Source organism: Ostrinia furnacalis, unplaced genomic scaffold, assembly GCF_004193835.3.
Source record: "Ostrinia furnacalis isolate ACB-3 unplaced genomic scaffold, ASM419383v2 OfSCF2838, whole genome shotgun sequence".
Lineage (NCBI taxonomy): Eukaryota > Metazoa > Arthropoda > Insecta > Lepidoptera > Crambidae > Ostrinia > Ostrinia furnacalis.
This window is the reverse complement of record NW_021133077.1, coordinates 270,479-294,026: the sequence shown is the minus strand read 5'-3', so window position 1 is coordinate 294,026 and position 23,548 is coordinate 270,479. Positions and strand designations below refer to the sequence as shown.

General features: G+C 35.8%; 1 protein-coding gene across 1 annotated transcript in view; it reads left to right on the top strand.

Moving 5' to 3' along the window:
• The window catches only part of Ptx1 (pituitary homeobox homolog Ptx1), a 65,623-nt gene that overhangs the window by 13,010 nt on the left and 29,065 nt on the right, over window positions 1-23,548 (top strand). The window contains exons 2-3 of the mRNA XM_028309876.1: window positions 375-674; window positions 23,186-23,311. Coding sequence (XP_028165677.1) covers window positions 479-674; window positions 23,186-23,311 — 322 coding nt within the window. The 5' untranslated portion in view covers window positions 375-478. The remainder of the gene's footprint in view (window positions 1-374; window positions 675-23,185; window positions 23,312-23,548) is intronic.

The window sequence follows — 23,548 nt, the reverse complement described above, 5'->3', positions numbered from 1 at the left end:
AACCAAATGTTTCATTGCAACCGAAGGTGTGACACGATGAGAATGCGAAAAATGACCCCGTTTTTTATCGTTTCATGTGATTTTTTCGTATTATTTTTGTTTCTATTACGATAAAATTTATTTTGTATGTAGCTAAATAGAACAATAACTTTGAAATCAGATGATTTCAAAGTTATTGTTCTAACTTATACCGTTTATGAACTATTATTGTGTGACCATCAAATTTGAGTGTAAAAATGAGAAGTACCCATATACATACCTACATACATACACTCGAAAAACATAACCCTTCTTCTGGCGCAGTCGGGTTAATACAATTGGTTCTAGACACAAATCATAACAATTTATTAAATATCTCAATTATTTCTTTCCAGAGACAATGTCCGCCCGCGCGTAATCGCACGCGCTTCTTCGCCCCACGAGCCAGCAAGCCAGCATCATTCACCTCCGGGTGTACAAGGAGGCGCTAGCGGCCGGTATGGAGCCGCTAAGCGAAAACGGACTTTGCCTCTCCGAGTTAGAGCTCCATTCGGGCGGCCATCTACACGAGTCGGTGGCTGCGTCGGTCGGCTCAGCTATATCGAGTCTGATGGCGCCGCTGCATCATGAGCCGCAGCACGCGCCGTTACACCACGCGCCGCCTTTGCACCATGAGCCGTTGGAGAAACTAAAACGTGAGTCGATGTTTTTATGTGTTTTATTTTCTTTTTTTTGGTGACATGCCATTTGCACTTATAAGTAGCCAGTGTTTTGCACCATGGGCTATTGGAGAAACTCAAACGTGAGTCGATGTTCTTTTTTTATGCGCTTTTTTTTTTCTTTATGGTGGCGTGCCGTTTGTACTTGTGGCCAGTGTTAAGTTTCTATACCACACGCACGGTTGTTGCACCACGAGCAGTGATAAAAACTCAAACATGAGTAAGCTTTTATGTGGATGCACTTTTTTGCATTATTGCCAGTATCAAGTTAAATTAAATTTCGAAAATGGAAAACAAAAAAAAATCTCAACATCACGCTTATCTTGCTTTGTTAAATTCGTTGCTGCATATTATGATAGAGAACTATAGACACCACCAGTCTATTGATACTTTTTGTAAGCTGCCAAAGTGTTGTTTCTCCATACTTTAAAGTTTGTTTGGGGATAACCACGTCTGACATCACTTGGTAGGTTTTTCAAAATCAATGACTGACTAATAGTTGATCTTAAAATGAAAATTTTTAAAAGAAAAATCCACCTTTTCATAGTTTTCATACATGATTATTGTATTTTTCCAATCATCCTTTCTAGTTCAAAAATATTTTAATCTTTCTTTTTTCTTTTAATTACCTACTTCAAACAACTACCTACCTTCCATGATGGAAAAAAATAAAAAATAAAAATATTAACATCCTGTATAATGATTTCCTTTGAATAGTTTTTTTATAAATGAGTGCCAACATTCAACCTACGTAATCTCAAAGTTTTGTCTATCTGGCAAAGGTGTAACATAGCTTAAATTAATTATACTACCTTTATACAGTGTGAGTCACGACAAAGTACACATAATTGTGTTGTGATCGGTAACCTGGCTGTTACTGTGATAAAAGAAACTGATAGTGTTTTGTTCTCATCTTCTTGAAATGCTCTTTTGTCTTATGCACGTCAAATGTTGATGCGATATTGTTTTATTTTTAAGAATCAACTTGATGATAAGTTTGTAAGCGACGTAGATTGACAGTTTTTAGTATAGTACGAGTATTACCGATACGCTTTAATATCCGTTTTTTTACCTACTTTTTGTTTATGCAAAGTTTAAATTAACGTATTTAGTGTATTGATAGTAGGTATTTTATTTACACGAAACTCATTCAGAAGAATTCCAGTCCTTATGCTACTAATGTAAGGATTTAGATATAGCTCTAGAAATTCTAGTACCTCTATTAGAAAGCTAAAAAAAAATTGCTACATGAGCTTATGTTTTTGTGTATAGTGCATTTGTAATATTTTTTGTAAAGCAATCCAACGTCAATCTACGTACGTAAACCTATTGTTCAATTTAGTTTCACGTAACAAACGTACCTACATCATTTCCTCACTATTTCACAACTTGAAATCGCCCGAACTGACGGCGATTGTCACAATCGAGTACTTTAAAGGCATTGCAGGAGCAAACAAATCGATATGCCGGTTCGCCGACGGGCTTCCCTTCTATATTGGCAAATAAATCCCGTTTTAAACTCGAACGGTACAGTAAATAAAATAAAGGCGACTTTTCGTGTTTCATTTAGTGACGAATCCGAAACGATAGTCATTTCTGAGTTTTATTTTTATGAAGATATGTGACCCACGCCCTGCGATAGGATAGGATTTTGTAAGGGCAGATATATAAGCTTTTTACGCTTTTATCACGAAAGCGTATTGGCTCTTCGATTGCGATTGAATTCGTAAATGCGCGGCTTTACATACAGTTAGGGTTGAGGCGCGTCTTTACGATAATAATATTGAGTTTACTTATTCGCTATTTTTTATGTCTTAATGGCGGAGTTAAATATCCGCTTTAATATCGTGTGATTCCCTTAAACTTTTTAATAGGTACTTAAACATAACATTTATGTAGGTACTTAATATTTTTGTAAAAAAAGTTTGTAAAACTTAATTTGACTCCTTTAAGCATAATTAACGTATTGTTCTAATCCAAGATAATTCATAATTTAAAAGTATTTAACCAGGTACTGATAATTCTTGAATATTTTAGTGTTTCATAACTATTTGCTCCTTTTTTGTTTGAATTTACACAGTCATTCAAAAAATTCTGCTTAATGGCACGTGTTATTGTGCCCCTATCCCGATGAGTTTATTTATGACGGCTCGCCAAAAACGTGAGTGGCAGCCAATCAGGCAGGACCGTGACGACAGGGCTGCCAAAACCTGAAATTAAATAAAATAAAATTAATAAGACGAACATGCAAAATAATAGCTTCTCTTACATTTTTGGGGGAAGAAAAAATATCAGCATTTAAGTTTTGTACATTATAAAATTAACATACGAAAAAGAGAGATGAGTAGTTTCCAAAATGATACCCTTACATGCATATTTAAATCAATTAATTTAAATATTACGTCAAAAACTAACAAAACCAAACGACTTAGTGGTACTCGTAGAAATAAATTACCATCAGATAGGTTGTAGCCTTTTACAGTAAAACTCTATTTAGTTCTAGCTTTATTACGATTCATTGCAGTTTTATTGAAAAAATAAAAACATCATTAGATTTTAGATCTGACATGTAGGAAGTGCCTGTTTTCAGAACTTTAGAATGCCCATGACAGCAAACACGTATTAGATTTTAAAAAATGTTTAATAAAAAAATATTTTCCGTCATTACCAGCCCTGCGTATCCGTGCGCATTGCACTCTGTATACAAAATTAGGGATTATTCACCTCGCGACCCTCGCCCGCTCGTCTATTATTCCATCGGTGCGTCTGTGTTACATTCATTTGTTTTTGTCTTCAGCGCAGGTGCGGTCCGCCATTTTTTTGCTAATGTCACAATCTGTCAAATTAAAAAAAAAACTTTCTCTCTAAAAAGGCTGAGTATCAGAATATTAAGACCTTATTAGCTCAGTTTTTAAAACAAGAAACTATGCAAGTTTCTGTATTGCATTATGTTGGTTACATTTGAAGATTTTATAAAAAGTTACTTCTTTATCATGTGCCTTCCGTCGCAAGTGAACCAACGGTTAACAAAAGACACAACCTAATGAAATTTTCATTTGTTTCCAGCCTTATGTTGAGGTGAAATAAAGTTCCAATTATTACCACTGCCCTGTAAAGGGTTTAAAAAGAAAAAAAACAAAAGAAGAAAAAAGCGAAAAGCAAAAATAAATTATAACAAACATTCTTAAAACAAAAAGGAATTATAAATGACACGTATAAGGAAACAATAATACGTTAGAAGTTTCAGCCCCATAAGTTCTCTTCTACTACTTCTACACTTTACGTGTACCAATTTAACAAAAAAGTAAACACAACAAGTGTATCTCGATCGCGAAATTGCAGACGAATTGCAGGGTCTAATCTGATAGTTTTTACAAACACATCAGTGTCGGATTACGCGCCCCCGGTGTTTAGTAATGCAATTAGTCATGCCCTGGGGACAAGGGTGGGTGCGACTGGGTGGATACTCTACTATTGAAGTATTGAACTTAAAAATGTTAGCTAAGTGTGTAATTTTTTTTTGCTCTCAAGTGCTACGTAGAGTTCTATTGCTCTGAAAAACTCGGTGAAAATAACGCGAATGCAATTAAAAAGTCTTGGTTTTAAATTGTATTGTATTGTACGATCATGCATGTCTTGTATGACAATATTTACGAGTATAATGGACGTCGGTCATTCTCCGGATCTGGATTATTTTGTTGATTACCCCGACCTTTTTTATTTTTTAATTTAGAGTAAGTTAACAGAATTGCCAAAATCAAGTGGCAGTGGGCGGGGCACATAGCTCGTAGAGACGATGGCCGTTGGGGCAGGAAAGTTCTCGAGTGGCGACCACGGGCTGGAAGACGTAGCGTGGGCAGGCCTCCTACTAGGTGGACCGACGATCTGGTGAAGGTCGCGGGAAGAGCCTGGATGCGGGCAGCGCAGGACCGTTCATTGTGGAAAACCTTGGGGGAGGCCTTTGTCCAGCAGTGGACGTCATTTGGCTGAAAACGATAAAAAGTTACTTCTTTATCATGTGCCTTCCGTCGCAAGTGAACCAACGGTTAACAAAAGACACAACCTAATGAAATTTTCATTTGTTTCCGGCCTTATGTTGAGTAAGTTGTAGCAATATATTTACCACTGATCTGTAAAGCAAGAAAAAAATTTAACAAACAAACAATCTTTACCAATAATATAAGCAAACACATTATGGATATCCTTTAAAATTTTCCTAAAATACGAGTACCTAGGTACGTTAGATGTTTCAGTCTCTTAAGTTTTCTTCTATCTATTACTGTTCTTACTTGTACCAATTTAACAAAAAAGTAAACAACAAGTGTATCTCGATCGCGAAATTGCAGACGAATTGCAGGGTCTAATCTGATAGTTTTTACAAACACATCAGTGTCGGATTACGCGCCCCCGGTGTTTAGTAATGCAATTAGTTATGCCCTGGGGACAAGGGTGGATGCGACTGGGTGAATGCTCTACTATTGAAGTATTGAACTTAAAAATGTTAGCTAAGTGTGTAATTTTTTTTTGCTCTCAAGTGCTATGTAGAGTCTTTGAAAAAACTCGGTGAAAATAACGCGAATGCAATTAAAAAGACTTGGTTTTAAATTGTATTCTATTGTACGATCATGCATGTCTTGTATGACAATAGTTACGAGTATAATGGACGTGCTTAAACATTATTATTGGCTACAGTAAAAAACCCACGTATTACGAGAGATTAAAGCTAGATTTTTATTGAGCTTCCTTACTACAACAGGTATTCGGGGTAGGTCTTTTGGGGGACCAAAGCTACTGTGTTATTTAATTGAATTTAATTATATTTTAAACTGTCAATTTTGTACATTAGCTGACAACACAACAGAGATCTTAAAAAACGGAAACTACGGTAGAGTATCTTTCTCTACTATCCACAGGCCAGACGAAGCTGCCGTAAATGCAATCATTTGCAATCCATCAATGCTGGACAAAAAATGGCAATCATTTAAAGTCAATTCGAATGAGTCGTGTGATGCACCATCTCACTCTTTTTTACTGTTTACTATCACAAAAAGTGTCACTGTCCCGCTTGCACCCTAAAAAGCGACCCCTCAGAGTCAGTGAAGCATTATATTGCGATGATTAGGGTTGCACTTGCCGCGCCGCCATTGAATTTTAAATGGGGGATTAAACTGCTCTGTGCATTTTATTTATTAAAGCCCTATTGTGCTTTAGTTCATTAGGTGATTGCTGTCGTCATCTCGCTTTGTTGTCTGAAAAATTGTCTATGTATGATTTATGAGTAGTCAGCTAGAGGTTACTAAAGCTTTTATTAAATAAAACTGTATTAGAGTTGCATTTTTTGTAAAAAAATATCTGTTTATCTGACATACCTATTTAGTGACTATGTTACAAACAATGTTGAATTTATATATTCTTGGTACATTGGATATAAAAAATGAAGTTTAAAAGTTATATTTCTTTTTGTTCGTTAAACTAAATATTCGATGACCAGTTTTAAGTTGTTGGACTCTACACGAGCGTATTCTTTTTCTTTTTAGCCTACGTCATTCAGTATTCCGAACGGAGATCTGATAAAACGGATCCCCATTTTTAATAAGATGACGCCTATCCCAGCAAAATTTTCACACCTTTTTTTAAACGTGGGGTTTAAATTTTCTCGCCGTGCTGTGTATGATATTGGGCTTATCCGTCGAAGATTGTTCCTATATCCCGAGATTTTTATAAAATACGCGAAAAACACGTTTCATGGCTTTAATTTTAAATTGAGCAGGTTTTGCGGAATCTTGGTAAAGCCTTCGCTCGTTGATTTTGTCGCCGGTATTTTTTCACTTTGCCGGGGAATGGAGGGAGAATGGTAAGCTCATACCTTTTTTCGAAAATCTGATTCAAACTAATTACAACAGGGTTAGGGGCTTATAGATACTTTTTTCTGAGCCGTATGTTATCAAATAAATAAATAAATATCCTTAGACATTTTACACTGCGCTTCTAGTCCCAAACTAAGCAAAGCTTGTACTATGGGTACTAGACAACGGATATAAACATACTTAAATACTTTTTTTTGTAAATACATACTTATTATACATAGAAAACACCCAGTCCAATACAAACAAATATGTTCATGCACACAAATGTTTGTACTGTGCGGGAATCGAACCCGTAGCGGGTTCGATTCCCGTTTCGAACCACTACACCAAACGGCCGAGAGTCGTTGTTTTGTAATCGGAATAATAATATGTTTCTTTCTAGTAAGAGATAAAGTTGTTCGACATAACATCCAACTCTTACTTTTCATTTGAGCACAGTTTTATTTAGTTACTTACTGTCAGTATTCATCTAGATCATTTTAATTGTTAGTGCGTGTATGGCGCATATTTGCTGATTACTTCGCAAGTTTATTGTTCTATTGTAGTAACTTGTTTAATTACTATCATGTCTAGACTATTATAGAATTCCAATAGGTATTATCTTTTTGCTAAGCAACCGCAACATTTACCATTATTTTACAAAGTCAAAGTAAATTATCGTGTGGCGATTTAAAGAAAAAGAATAGTTATCACCCCAAAACCTTTTTGTCAATTTAACACGTTCGTTATAATTATTTTTATACTAACACAAGTGTCATAAACCGGGCAAACATTTGCNGAATTTACTTATATAATTTTATTTATATAATTTTAGTCGGCCGTTTGGTGTAGTGGTTCGAAACGGACTACTATTCCGGAGGTTGCGGGTTCAATTCCCGCACAGTACAAACATTTGTGTGCATTAACATATTTGTTTGTATTGGACTGGGTGTTTTCTATGTATAATATGTATGTATTTACAAAAAAAAAAAAAAAGTATTTAAGTATGTTTATATCCGTTGTCTAGTACCCATAGTACAAGCTTTGCTTAGTTTGGGACTAGAAGCGCAGTGTAAAATGTCCAAGGATATTTATTTATTATTTATTACTTACTGTCAGTATTCATCTAGATCATTTTATTTGTACATTTATGTATTGTCTGGCGCATATTATTTGCTGATTCCGTCACGTTTATTGTTCTATTGTAGTAACTTGTTACATTACTATAATGTCTAGACTCTAGACTATTATGGAATTCCAATAGGTATAATATCTTTTTACTAAGCAACCGCAACATTTATCATTATTTTACAAAGTCAAAGCAGGCCTGTTCATCTCCGCGAGTTTACATCGAAAACAAAACACGCACGATGTCCCACCTACAGGATACTATTCGACAAGGCCTCACATACAAGCGAACATTGACTCACGCACGCGTATTCTTGTGTATGATGGAAGAAAATAAAGAAAATGGTGTACTAAATACTGTGCAGTATTTAACTGCCTAAATAATAATAAAAACACAGAATGTACTTTTTTAAGTTGCCTCAAGACACTGAGAGGTAAATAAGTAGTTAATGTTATCCATGATAATTCATGCTAAATCATGTATTTCCTCCGCCATTTTCCGCAGTTTGGCACCTCACGTCACATCATTTTACCGAAGTCAGCCCTATAGCTTCGGCGCAGTGCCGATCACTGTCGTTTGTCAACAAAATGGTGCTTGACTCTTGAGACAGGCTAAATTACACCATATTGTTAATGACATTGAGCATACATTTTTTTAAATACCTTCGCGAAGTAAAACTTCTGTACGTAGTACTTATTATTATTCTGTGGTCAAAGTCAATTTAGGCTATAGTGTGGCGATTTAAAGAAATAAATAGTTATCACCCCAAAAACTTTTTGTCAATTTAACACGTTCGTTATAATTATTTTTATACTAACACAAGTGTCATAAACCGGGCAAACATTTGTCGTCCCGGTCCGGAGATAATCGCTATCTGGGAGCGCCTAAATCTCGTGCGCACGCGCGCCTGTTTGCACAGCGAGGAATGCGTCTCGACCACGGACTGTTATAACATGTCTGATGGTTAGTGAAAATAATTAATTAACTCACAATGTTGTCCTAAGTGTCCTGGGGCTCTAATAACTTATTTTATAGCATGTAATAGCTCGTAGTTTCATATTGTAACATATTGTAATTATCAGAAACTTTCGTTTCGGTGAAAAAAGCATTAACAAATCTATCTATATCTATAAAAGCGAAATCTCAGAAACTAGAAGTACTAGGAGTCTCAAATTTTGCATGGGGGTTCCTTTTAGAACGTAGGTGTTTATTAAGACGGGATTTTGTAAAATTCAACTCCTATGGGGGAAAAACGGGATCCACGCATACGAAGTAGTACTTAGAGTATAAAACTTTTGGTAAAAAGCTGGAGAAGCGCCACTCTAGTCATATTTGTAGAGCAGTAAAGGTAACGACGTCAAACTCCTTTGGTTTAAACTGGATTCGTTTTAAGCTTTTAAGCACTTATTTTGAGCTTTTGGTGTTAACTTGCTCTACTAATAATGACATAAAAACTGGCTACGATATTTGACATTACTCATCCATTTAATTATTATCCGAGCCGTGTAAAAATCCACGCAAAACATACAAACATAAATATTCGTATCATTTCAAAGGCCCACCGCATCTTGAGACAGTTATTTGTCTACATCAACTAATACCGGAGCTTTTGCTAAGTAGGCGTGATTTATTCGCACAAAAACACGCGGAGTAAGCAAAAAACACGGTGCCACGACGTCTGCTACAGCAGACTATTAAACTATTTTTTATTGCAAAAAGTTTGCATCCCCTGCATACACGGCCCAGGGGTCCTGTGTCACCGAGCTTTGATGTGAGCGCAGATATAAATTATAGTTTTTTTTTTAAATAATTTACATGTTTATGCAAGTTTTATACTTGTATGAGGATTTGACAAATTGTGTCACAAAAGTTCCGGCTAAATGTGATCGTCTCATCAATTCAAAAAGCTACTGTAATTTTTAATGAAATGTAAAACAATCTCATTAAATTAAAAATATTAAATGTTATTGTTTTTTCAGCTTTTAAACGGCCTGAAAAAATAGAAAGAACAGTATTTTTATCACTTCTTCTCGTCTATTTCTAATTCTATCCGATCATAACTAACTAGTCTTAAATTAGAACGGGGATTAACTCGCGCGCATCGATACTTCCCGGTGCATTTTTTCCGACCGAGAAAACAACGATTAACATGTGCACGAACTATTAAACTTTGTCATCAACAATTAGTGAGGGCGAACCCAAATAAATCTGTCCGGAAAAATGGAGCGTAGTGATGTTCTGCGCTTAAAGAAAGTATCGATAAAATCCTTAAAAACGGTGCTAACTAATAGAAAGTAATTTAAGATAGCATGACCAAAAGAGTCAATATTTTACAATCATGCCAATACATCAAGGTTTCAAATAAAGTCAGTCTTTAAAATAACTGATTAAAGGACTTTTCTCGATTTATCTTTAAGATTAATATTGAATTTACACTCTTAGGCTCGTTTTACACTCAATTAGAAATTGAAATGCAGCAATCACACGCTATAATTTTCAGTTTAGGTTTCAGTGATATGAATTAAATTTCATCGGCAGAATTTCTAATCATATTTGTTTTATAAATGGGGTCTATTACTTATACAACATTAAAAATATCATATTCACAATTTTTATCGATATTTTCAAATTGAGATTCAAATTGATCGAGTCGACTCTCCCATACACAGCGAGTCGCTAGCGCAGGCACTACCCAAGACATGTGACACGCATTTCGGCTGTTAACAAATTAAGCCAATTTGTTCTGTTATTCTAATAGGGAGGTATGGGAAGTCGGAGCATATTTTGACGTAATTTATTGCCACCACGCCTCCCGCCGGGGCGGATGGCCTGACATCTGCCGCGAGAGTGGTCACGCCCTACGCGAAAACATCATGAATTCACAAAATGTTATCCCGGTTTTTTGTGGACCCCGTTTTTAGTAATAAAATTTCGGCGGCCGTGTTTTGTTTCAGTGGTTTCTAGAATAAATTCCACTATTTTACCAGGTAATTTAAGAAGTACATTACTTAAGTATGACATTCTTTTATAATATTAAACGCCCTACGTTTCCAATTACAGAACATACCAGTGAGAGAAACAGTTTTTTCGAAGGAGGCATTGAAGCATCCAATGAAAGCACAGTAAATACTTGTTCAGCAATTTTATTAGTTTGACAAGGGTAATGCAGTGTATTCCTCAAAATAGGTATTTCGCTAGATATATCGTTTATAGTAACATCAAAACAGTTTTTTCTCCAATTGTACCCTGCCAAAAGTCGAGTAATGACAAAACCCAGCGTGAAATCGGGCGCAGTGTCGGCAAACCGAGTCGATGGTGCCAATAGACAATATTTACAATGCGCATGATTGATAGCGGGCGACAGATGCAGTAACCCTTCGCTGCCGGTCCATCTGTCAACTAGTCCGTTAGCTGGTCAACCAGACCGAATGACTTTTTCGCACTTTCACTCTCGGCTTATTTGGGATGGGGTAAGATGAAAGGATTGCGAGTAATTAAACCATGACTTGACCTTCATTTGCAGAATTCTAGAGAAACAAATGGAAATGTAATCTATTATATTATTTTGTTTAACTGGCTAATTAAATTATAGTGACGTTGATAATAGGTAGTATCATAGTATAAACATTTTCAGCAGTATAATTTTGAAAATAATGCTTATTAACAGGAACAGGAAAAAAAAACACTTAACCGTAACAAATGGTCAAAAATCCTAATTTTAGTGTAAGCTTTACAATTTTATAAATTTTAAATCTGTCTGTTACGTAACTTCAAATATAATGACGCTATTAGGGTTCATTTTATATCACGCAGGTAGGTAATACGTTTCCAAAATTATGTCCCCATCTTTCGTATAATATTACTTTTCGTTTATTCTCATTTTATTTGCCGCTATAAAAGGGAAGAATAACGGTTGTTAAAGAGTAGCACACATTGTACACAGAGCAATAAATCTTTTTATTTTATGACAAATTGTTATCTGTTGCTCCGTCACCCCTCCGGGACAAAGGTTTAGAACAAATAGCGACATAATGGCATATGATGGCCAAATACCAACATCACAACATGGCACATTGTAAACAGAACTACAATGGCCCTACTCTGGTTTTGGTTTGGGAGTACACAAAATATTGCATTATGTTGCTATAATTTATTGGTTTTAGGGAGCCTGAGACGTTGGTAACGTATAAAAATATATAATTTTTCGGAAGAACAAATGGTTTATTGTTAAAAAAAAAATATGAACAAAAAGACCACAAAATGCTACTGAAATTCAATTAATAACAGCTCTTTTCTTTTTTGTTATATATGAGGTAAAAAAATACTCGTACGTACCTAACTATTTGGTCTTCCATTGTTGGGAAAAAATAATTTTGTTATTTTTAAGAGAGATCGATTTTGTAATTTATAACATCAGACTCTCTTAAATAGAACAAGGAGTCAATAAATAATTCACAAACTATCTATAATATTATGTTATGCATCGGTAACTTAAAATGACGTGAATATTCCCAAATATAAATGACGTTTCTAACACAAACTGACGAGGCTTTTGTGTAAAACATTCCGTCACATGATATATGAGCGCACAACAATGGTGGATGATGGCTGACACCTCGGTCTTCGCAACTCCCACCGGTAATTACAGGGTTATGACGTCACAATATTCTAAATTATTGCCAGTGCATATTGAGTCTCTCTATTAAAGAAAATCAAAAAGTTACGCATGCCATGAAATGTGCAAATATGAAAAGTTTTAAGGTCAAAAAATAAGTATTTTTTAATTAAAACTGTTTTGTTTTCACAAAAGTAATTCGTACATAAGCACATATTTATATTGAGTATTGAGTAAAGTTAGCTACGAGTAGGTTCAGTTAGTAAATGAAACAGGCCTAATAATGCCCAGCTGTTTCAGTAATGAAAACCAATGCTTTCTCAAACTTTTATCAAAATAAATCTCGAAACGTACATTACGATAGGTATTGTGTCTGTTATTTGTAAAAATGATACCTCGTTTCATGCAGACCCGTGGTCGTGGTACACGTAATACCAAATATGCTACCCTTGTCACTCGGTTTATTTATCAAAATGACGTTTGCTGGCAGTGCGTCCCGTTTAATGAAATAGGTCACTCTTACAGACGGTAAGGGACAGTAATCGTTTAAATGTTCACGTCTATTACATTTTTTAAATTTATTATTCGTCTGTGGCCTAAAGAAATAAATCATTTAATCTACTCCTAGAGATGATGACGATGGCAAGAAGAAGAAATGAGAGAAATTACCTAGGTTAATACTCATTCCATATTTTAATTACCTACAGTCTTCTCTAATTAGCTTTACTTCTTGATTTACTTAATTAGATACCCAAAAATGAATTGACAAACCCTGATCGTCAAAGTAGTAAAATTATGTTATTTGTAATACTAATGCTACCTTTAACTGTTCAAATATGACACCTAGGCCGAGTTGCACCACCTAACTTTGACCGTAACTAAACGTTAATCGGTATTTTTTGTATGGAGTTTGACAAATTTTTGACGTTTGTCAATGTTAAAGTGAGATGGTGCAACCCAGCCCTAATCTCTACTTTACCAAGGTCCAACATGTTCCATAAAAAGCCTGTATTAGAGCTTCACTATGATTTTATTTTTCAAACCCAACATATGCTTAATATACAAGCCACGAATAAAAGGCATACACAAATGGCGTCCCACCCCACGCGTATAATAACGTAATCACCATAAAATGTATCACCGCTAATATATTTATGACATTATGACTCCGCTAATGTTTATGCAAATTGAAAATGCACCGAATGGCATTTACACCCTCATCTGGTCGCTTACTACGAAACAAGAGATTTTTTAACGAATTTGCTATGGTACGCTAAAGAAAACAGTTACATCTTTATTAAATATATCTTAATAGTGACGTGCCTTTAGCATATTGACAAAAAGAAGGAGCCCGGTCTTAATAGACATGTCTTTTACCAACTTCGATAACATTTAAAATCTACTTACGTAAGTAATTACGGGTTAGTACAGTACAGTGCGTATTAAGAGTTCACATGTAGAGTCTTAGGCTGAGTTGCACCACCTAACTTTGACCGTAACTTTGACGATAACCGGTGTTTTTTGTATGGAGTTTGACAGATATTTGACGTCTGTCAAAGTTAAAGTAAGATGGTGCAACCCAGCCTTTTATGTGACGAAAATAGGTGAATCTATTTCCATTGCCCAAATTCATTAATATTTATTTGTTTAAGTGCTTATTATAGCAATAGCAATAAAACGGATCACCATGCCACTTTTCTCGGTCAGTTGTAATAAGGATTACTTTTATCTAAATACGGTCTTAAGATATCCTCGTATACTATAAAATAAAAGGGATTGTACATCCGTGCCCAGTAGCAACTGCAACTGTGATTAGATAAGGACTTTGAAATATTACTAAAAAATATAATTAATATTGGTATAACCTACCCAACTTAAATAATACCTACTATAAATTATGCATTCGGCCTTATTACATGATTATGCACACTCCTGAAGGTTGATACTAGTTGATAATATTTATTTTTATTTAACCGCAACTTCACGTTCAAAGAAAATGTAGAGATTTAAACTCTACCGATTTTTCTTCGCTTCTTCCAGTAGCAGACTTAAATTACTAAACATAACCCTTCACTGCGCGATGGGTCAATGATGCCCCAGCCACAAACAAACCACATGCTTCAAATCGCGGCACCCCATCCCAGTTGTCATCGCAGTGGATCTGCACCAAATAGGAAAAGTAATTTGTGCCCATATGGGACCTGTGATTGCCTTCTGAACGCTCCTCCCCGGCGGCGCGAAATAGTATTTTGCCCGCCAATTTCACGTCCCCCAAACTTATTTTCTTAGATCTCTTTTAATATTGCGGTGTGGTCCAACAAACATTGTTGTTAGGGGTCGATGTCATTTGTATTGTGATTGTAATAGGACGATTTGCGGAATACTTTTACGTTTGACTTGTTTTGATTCTGTAAAGTCTGTGATACCTGTTTGAATTAAGTATTTCGTCTCTCGTATATCTCACTTTTTAGGAAAAAAAAAACAATTGGGTTTTTCTAAGTCAAAATAGGTATACAGGTACCTAAAATTTTATAAGAGTAGGTATTTTTTGAACTCTAATATATTCAATTATTGGGAATAAAATTCTGAAACATTGAAGAAAAACATAGGCATAAGATCTTTCAGACTTATTATTTTCCAGTTTTCTCCAATTGGTGTAGACGTCAGTCTAATTTACCAGTGGCTATTAATTTCAGCCCCTTGCACTGTAATAATTTGGGGTCTTTTTTCCAAGTCTCAGGTGCTCGTTTGCTCGCGGTGAGGAAGGGTTAGCTCCGTGATTTATTCGGCTGTAACGCGCGCCCTGGGACGCACTATTTCCCTTACTGAATAATTGCTTAACACTAATTTAGTGGCTCACAAAATCAGATGGTTTTAAAGGGCGCAATCGATACCTATGCTAGTAGGTACTATAAGTAGTTTGTTTTTGTTGAGTTTTGTAAACATTTCTATTCAGCAATTACCAGGGCTGAGTTGCACCATTTTACTTTAACTTTGACAAACGTGAAAAATCTGTCAAACTCTATACAAAAACACTGGTTATCGTTATAGTTACGGCCAAAGTCAGGTGCTGCAACTCAGCCTTATGCCCGTTTTCACCATCAATCCCTAATTTTCAAGTGACCCCTATGGTAACACTTAACAAGAATTTTGTTTTCATAGGGGACACATAAAAATTAGGGATTGATGGTGAAAAATGGGCATTAGTGTCTCGAAACTACTCTATTCTAGGTAGCTGTTATTCGGTTTTTACCTAAAAGCCCTGTCTTTGAGCATGAATCATTTTAGTCAGCTAGTTTCAGTGCAAATGCAAACTGAAAGTATCTGTGCTGTAACTGAAACTAGAGTACTATGTAATAATAAAGAAAACTGACCAAATGTCTATTAAGGACACTTTCCAAAGATAAATTATGGTACGCTATTATAATAGCTTTGAACTGTAAACGACGAAAATGACAAATTATTTTGTAGTAGAAGATGTTATAGTAAATTGTGAATGTCTAAATTCCTTGCAAAGTACACTGAAACTATTTAAACGTTTGAAGTCTGATGTCTGTGTGGCTTTTATTAAATTCTGTGAGTTATTTCTAACATGCTGTAAACGGTGCTGTAAACTTACGTTAGTGTCTTCGTTTGACTTTGTATCATAGAAAGAGCAAAAGCTATAAACTAATGAGTGATCATAATGTCAAGTAATTGGTCGATTTAGAATTTCAGAAATTGTTTCATGTAGGTATAGAGAAGTCATCATTGAAATTAAAAAAGAAAAGAAAAATTTGTTTTGAGAAAACCAAAATACAAACTGTTACCGTAACAACGTCTATAAAGAATCTGTTTATCAAAATAGTAAGAGGAAAGCTCTTGTTTCAATGTTCAGGTAGTCTGAGCGACAGAGCCGGTAACCTTGAACGGTACGTGGCCAATAAACAAAACGAGCGGAATCCTCCAAGCGTACGTGTCACGTCGCCGCACAATAACGAAACATGAAAAATTTCCAGACGCCCACATCAGACTGATAAATGGCTTCCGAAAATCCAAAAGGAAGTTACAGCTTACTTGGGATTTGGTCTAGAACCTCTCACGTCCCATAACTGCTGCACTCCGCTTTATTACAATTACCATAAGCCTCAAAGTCCCGCACTCCACGCCCGGATGACGCGACTTCATCGTTTTGAACCTACTTACAACAGCGGTAAGACCGCTATTGCTTGGGTGAAATAGAAACCGCGTCTGGGCCGCAGTCTCGGGGCAGTGACGAACAACTTTGGACTTACACACTTTATTTTAAGATCGAAATTTGTTTTACACGAGTCAGTCGTGCAAAAGTTATGCGGCGTTCGTGTCCCGGAGCGGTCCACTCTTTACATTTATGTGCGCGTACGATATGTCGGTCGCTATTTGGAATACTAATTGGGATCTAGAGATCCTGAAAAAGTAAATATCTTGTTCTCCGGCAGCGTGGTACTGCATTTACAAACGGACCTACACGTGCTGTCGTAATTATCTTATCTGCAGCGACACGGGCATTTGTTAACGCGTGGGCGCTCATCAAAATCTCGTTATTTATAACTTAAATAATGAACGCGTTTAACATTATGTAAGCGACGAACAGGTGAAAAGAAGTAAATAAATCCGGAGCGAAAACGGTGTACGGCAAACGTTGATAGCGCGACGTGAATGGAAAACCAGCAAACCGCGAAATGATGATGAATCGCGTCGGGGAAGAGGGTCGTCGGAGGGAGACGCCAGATACGGCATCGTTAACGAGTGAAGAGGACGGGACGAGGGAAAATTAGTCGATGCTCCCGTGAATTTGTGTACGTTTTCAATGAAGCTTCTTTACGGTAGGTAAAATAGGAATAAAATGGATCGTCCCTAATCCGGCAGCCATTTATAACTTACACGCCATTAATTTGAGTGATAATTCATGAATAGCGACGCGATTGGCCGTAGATATTGATTTCGGTAAAGTACACAGTAGCCGGGGTTATCTGCGGGTATCTAATCATATTTCCGAATACCTACAGCTATGGGTGGAGTGCGTAAAGATACGTGGTGTTGACATGATTTGGCATGCTACCGTACTGTACACATTCGTGCAATTATTTGGGCTCAAGTATCTAGGATTATGCGTTGTAAATAGGAATTCGTCTTGATTTTCACCTGATATTATACGATATTTATCTAAAGACGCAGCTTTTGGCGGCTTTGGTGAATAACTTAAGTATGATTTAATATTAAAATGATCTAATAATACAGTGTGAGTCACGTTAAAGTGTAACGATCATTGCAAACGTTGTGATAGGGATAGAGACATGCGATTTTTGGTTTTACGAAGGTAATACGATAGAGAATAATACAAAGTAATAAAAACCACCGGTTATAGGGGCATTTTTTTGAGAAATTTATCAAACAACCAAAAAAACACGAATTTAAAAGCAGATTTTTTTCAAAAAGTATATTTTTTATTATTTGTTGGCCTTTTTTATGTATTTTATGTATTTTTTTAGTATTGCCTGTTATTTTGCATTATTACTGTTTTTATTTTATCAGGATATACAGCTTAGTTTAAAAGTTATTACGTTTTCTTTACAATAAGTAATTGGAAGAAAAAAAAATCTATAAAAAATTTAAAAAAAATCTCAAAAAATTTTTGACCTCTTTTTTGTCGATAAAAATAGGTCTAGTTTCATATATTTTCATATGTACACTTTAACGTGACTCACACTGTATTTATAGTAGAGCACTTGATCTATGCGCTTTACTTTTTAGATCTTGATTTGACTTGATTCATGATCTCCTGAAAAACTCTACATTTTTTAATTAAAACCTTGATACCCTATGATACAATTAAATAACTTCAGAAACTTTCTACCAGTCATCCTTTTGCTACATGATTGCAATTTGAATCAACATTATTATTAAGATGCATTTTTGTTTTTATCTTGACAAGTAAAACTCTACCGAAGATGTGGGTGGGTCTCGTGTAGGTTAAGCTTTTGTCACACTATCAAGATAAGTGTAACGTAATGTTTTGATATTAATTTAACTGACGAATTGCCGGAGGTATTCTTTAAGTTTAATATGAAGCAGACGAGACTGTGAAAGTCTCTACCACATAAGTACCCTGTAAAAGATCTCTCCATTATTTTAAATGTAGAACGCTTTTAATATTAAAATTCTAACATTTTTATTTAGTTAGGTACCTATTCAATAAAAAATGTTTAAACATTATTCAACGGTTTAAAATTTGAAGTTTTTTAACACAACACACTCTTCGCAAAGAAAACACTGTCACACTACATTTCATGGTCACAATGCAAAATATAGGTAGGTACCTACTCAGTATTTTTCAGCATTTCTCTTAAATGATATCAGTCCGTTCCTTTCACCAACACACTTCTCTACCTTATCAGCCATCACTTCGACCACCGTCCGAGCATCTACAAACAATATTACTTCATTCTTATTCCCAGGGAATAGGGTTGACTATGTTGGTTCAACCAAGCCGGATGCTAGCCCTTGACAGCTTCCGTGGCCGGGATTACGTGCGCAGGCGCTGGTGGTCCAGATAGCTTTGGATTAACAAATGATTTCATTCAGTGAGGTCATAGCGAGGTTGTTCACCAAACTAGAAGTGGATAGACGTGTTTTGAGACGTTGAACGTTGATTGATATGATTCATTACATTGCCAAATGTTTTCAAATGCTTATTGCCACCTCAATGAAAAGGGGGGTCTGGTGCCCCAGGATGTTGGGCTACCGGTTTGAAGATCATAGTTTATCAATTATGTACTATCTAGTACTATCGTACTAACCATGAGGTAGATACTAATCGCACCCCTCCTGAAAAAAATGCCTAGATACGCCAATGCATTGCAACTGCAACGAAATTAATGCAAAGAACATTAGGAGTACCTAAATTAAGGATTTCTTAATTTCGAACTTTACTTGAACTTCAGTGAGTTAAGTGCAAAGCGGATGACAGATTTGAGAAACGTACTGTATGAGAAAAGTAGAATAAAAACACTTCAGTTTTACCATGGTTGTCGTAAAAGGTCAGACCTCCAAACATCAGGCCCCTACCAGTGTAACCAGAGTGCTAAAGAGTTTAGGCCAAGTCTTATATTGCTCTACTATTCAAGAAATTGTGTGCGCAGGTACAAAATACAGCATCATAAAGAAGGTTCTCAAATCAAAATGAGAGAAAAATCAATTGATTCACAAGTTGTTTTCGTCGGTGCTCAACGTCACTGTTTATACAGTGAGTAGTTCAGAAGTGTGTAATATGTACAGAGCGGCTAGCTGTCCTCTCAAATATTGCACATAATATTAATAGTGCTCATTAATAGATCTCCAAATAAATATCCAGTCACAACAACCATTGTATGTCTGTTATAAAGCCGAGTATAAAATATCGACCAATTAATATATTGGCTAGCTGACTGACATACGGTTCATCCGTATAATTCCTCCTGTTGTTAGAACTGATCTGATTAATTCAGGGGATTAATTTAAAGAACGTTATAAATGTATTATCTCGAGGAGTTATTAAGGCTGGTCTAAACTTAGACATTCTTCTGTGTACAAGTGTTATGTATTATTGTATTAACATGCCAGGGTTTCCACTATAGGTACTTACTGTCGGCAAGAATTAGTCATACGCGAGTCATTTAATGGAAAACACCTTACAAACCAGTATCGATAAAAATGTACAGAATATGCTTTATGTAATAAAGTAATGGTGTTTCCGTAGATTTAATGTATTTTTTACAATGACGCATTATAAAGAAACATTAAAGCTCCATGTACGTTTTCCCTAAGCTCAGTGTTATTTATTTCTGTCACGCTCAAATCTAATGGGCAATTTGGGGTTTTTAAATGTTTTACTCGAAAGTAATTTCAGAAAAATACACCAGATATAAGTACATGTGTACCTCGTTTCAGCCAAATGACGTCCACTGCTGGACAAAGGCCTCCCCCAAGGTTTTCCACAATAAGTACATGTGTACAGTGTACATATTCCCGTACACACATAGCGTGTAATAATGTAAATACTCATAGTAACAGTCCTGATAGTGTATAATAACTTTTTAGCAAAGGAATAGCTATTCCTAATTACAAAATTTCAGCGACCACTTTCAGCTGAAAATTGAAAATTGGAGAGTTTGGACAAAAATGTGTTTGTTAGAATGATAAGGTGATAGGTATGTGGATTTAAATCTTATATTTAACTGAAACTCAAATCATCATTTAGCAAGAATTAAGTACTTTCAATATTGTAATATAGCTGAAATATTGCTAATAAGTACCTACATAAATAACTCACTTTCTGGTACAGTCGGATTAAAGCAACCCGCAAATAGGTAACGACAGTCATTTTCAGCAAACGTGCTAAAATGTATGCATTGTTTCCCCTCGTAAATACTGTTTGTTTTTTTAAACGAAACTGTTTAATGTGCCTCGTAAAAGTTATGGAGCGATGTGTAATAGCGGTGATACAATTGCTGTGACAGGTGTGAGGTACACTCGTGTACAGAATGAACTTTCATAAGTGGGAAGTGGGAAGTCTATCGTGACGTGAGCCAAATTAAAATAAAGTTTTCATTTAATTAAAAGGATCATAAACAATATTTGGTCGCTACATTAATAAACAATAAAACATTAATGCCATATTATGATTAGAATTTAGAATCATAATCATTTCTTTGTTTTGACTATAGTTGACAAAAGTATGAAGTGTTGATGGTCTACATTTTGTTACTCGATCGCCTTTAACTATCTTAAAATCGAAATAAAATCATAGACAGCTGCTAAATAAAATGAAAATAAAACTGAATTATCAACCATACATATTATGTAGTAAAATGTCGTATCTTATATTTACATGTTTGCGCGTTCGTGACATAGAGCAGCAAATTGATTAAAATGTTATACTTAGAAACAGAGCTCTGTTGTACTTTAGTAATATTTCAGGATAACACAGAGATAATTTGAGAATTTTTCAAACACTTTTATGCCCGACTGCGTACAGTTCATCACTGTAAACGAGCTGAGAGGCGGTTTACAGCCCCCAATAAAACAATGAACGTACGCTTATCAGGCTTTATCAAAGCAGCAAACATAAAATTTATTTGAACGAGTGCCGTTTGCTCTGTACGTTTGTACGGCCCGACGTTTGTTTTGTTCGTGACGCGATAACGTCACATGTGACTTTTTACCTTTTAGTTTTTACTGTGTAAGAGCTCTGTTGGCAACTGTACTAGTTTAATTCGTGCGCGTCATCATTCTGCGCAAACGTCGGCTAAACTATTTTCATCGCTATTGTTTACTTAATTAAAAGTTAACTTAAATCGGAAAAATAATTCAGTAAAATTAATTAACAAAGAAAAATCACACTCAATTTCATCACAAAGCAGTTCCAATTACAAAATGAAAGCTGACCCAGTTTATTCAGTGCTTTAATAAAAAAGCGCAAATAGCGAGCGAAATTAAAGAAACACACTTATATTTTTAATTGCATCGCCCGTGACATCTCCGCCCATCAGTCTCACGGATCGTGACTTTCTCCAAAACACGAGGCTCAGCGTTGTCGCGACGGCAATAAGAACGTACTTTAAATAAACATTCAGTATCAATAAAAAATCACAATGGAAATCAACGTACGCCGACGACGTAAAGGAATGTTTGTGAGAGTTTTTCGTGATTTTCTCTTTTCATTTTCCACGAAAATTTATTGCTGTTCAGTTTTTCTTCGTTTGCTTTAACTGGCACGTGTTGGTAACTGTTTCTGTGATCTGCTACGTGGAACACTGAAAAAATATTGTTTTGGTTATCTAATGCTATTCAATACAATTTCAACGAGAAATCCTTGGGTTCAATTCCCGAACTCAAAGTATGTGTACTTCTCGGCTTTCAAAGTATGTACGAGTGATCAGGCATTTTCTAGGCAAGTTTGCTCCACCATAGGTCGTAATCGGCATGCAACCTTGGGTGAGATTATTATTAATAGCAGAGGAGGATTGTAACTTAAAAAACCAATATGACATTTAATAACATTTTGTTCTCTTACAGTTTATACTACTCGCATTTTATATTTTGTACTTATGGATATCTTTGCCTTCTAAAGACAACGCAACCAAAAGCTCATGGAAGCGGCGCGTGAACGTCGGTAGTAATAAATTAAGGCGCGCACACACGGTCCTCCAATCTAATTTGTTAACAAGCATTTCGGGGTTAACTACCGCGTAAGCGGCGGGGCGTCACACTCGCTCAGCGACTCGCTACTTTGTCAAGATCCTCCTAAATAATGGGCCTATTAGTAACTTTAATTGAATTTATGTGTGCGCGTAAACACATCGGCGGGCATCCCCGAAATACGCGCGCACTCGTTCTAGCATGATTTGTCGGCAATAATTTCCTACTAATAAATGTAAGTTGTAACAGTATAATGTGGCGGGATTAAAATTAAATTAGTTTTTGTTGCTGAAATAAAGCTGGGCTTACACAACTGAGTGTTAAAGAGTCATCTTAGTATTAACTTATTGATCTGATGGGCTAACGAATTATATGTTAGGTACGACCTTGGAAGAGGACAGTTCCATTGACTGTCCTCTTCCAAGGTCGTCTGGAATAGATAGCTTTATTTATAGGGCCACCTAAATTGTGCCGTTTCTTTTAGTACCTTCAACTTTTTTCTGTTATGTTTCTGTCTTGTGTGGGGTACAATAAAACGCATTTCGTATTATTAAGACTTGTTCATTTGTTTCTCCAATAAAACATACCTAAATAAAACAGAAATATTTCGGTTTAGTTTCGTGACTATTAGAGTCTAGATTAAATTATGCATTAAGTATGCTTAATTCCAATTACATATTAACTATATTTTCCTTTTCAGTATGGGCAGAGACTGGCGAATTTCGGGACAGTGGACATTCTTCATTGGCGTCCGCAGGCTCGGGAGTCGACCAGTCGCTGTACGCCCCGCCTCGGCCGCGAAGGGACCGCAAGCACACCGACGACAGTGAGTGCTAGGCTTTACAAATTTTATTACTTGTAATCTATGTCATTATTCACTGGGTTATAAGTACACGTTTCATAAGAGTTTTGAAGCTGACTGCAGACTGAGCCTGCGACAAACTTTATTCTATCTTCTGTATTTACACAGGTAAAGGTTTGGTATCCAAAAGTCATTGTTAATGCATTAGAACTAGTAGTGAGAACTATAGACATTATAATAGCGATTAGATTTGATTGTAAT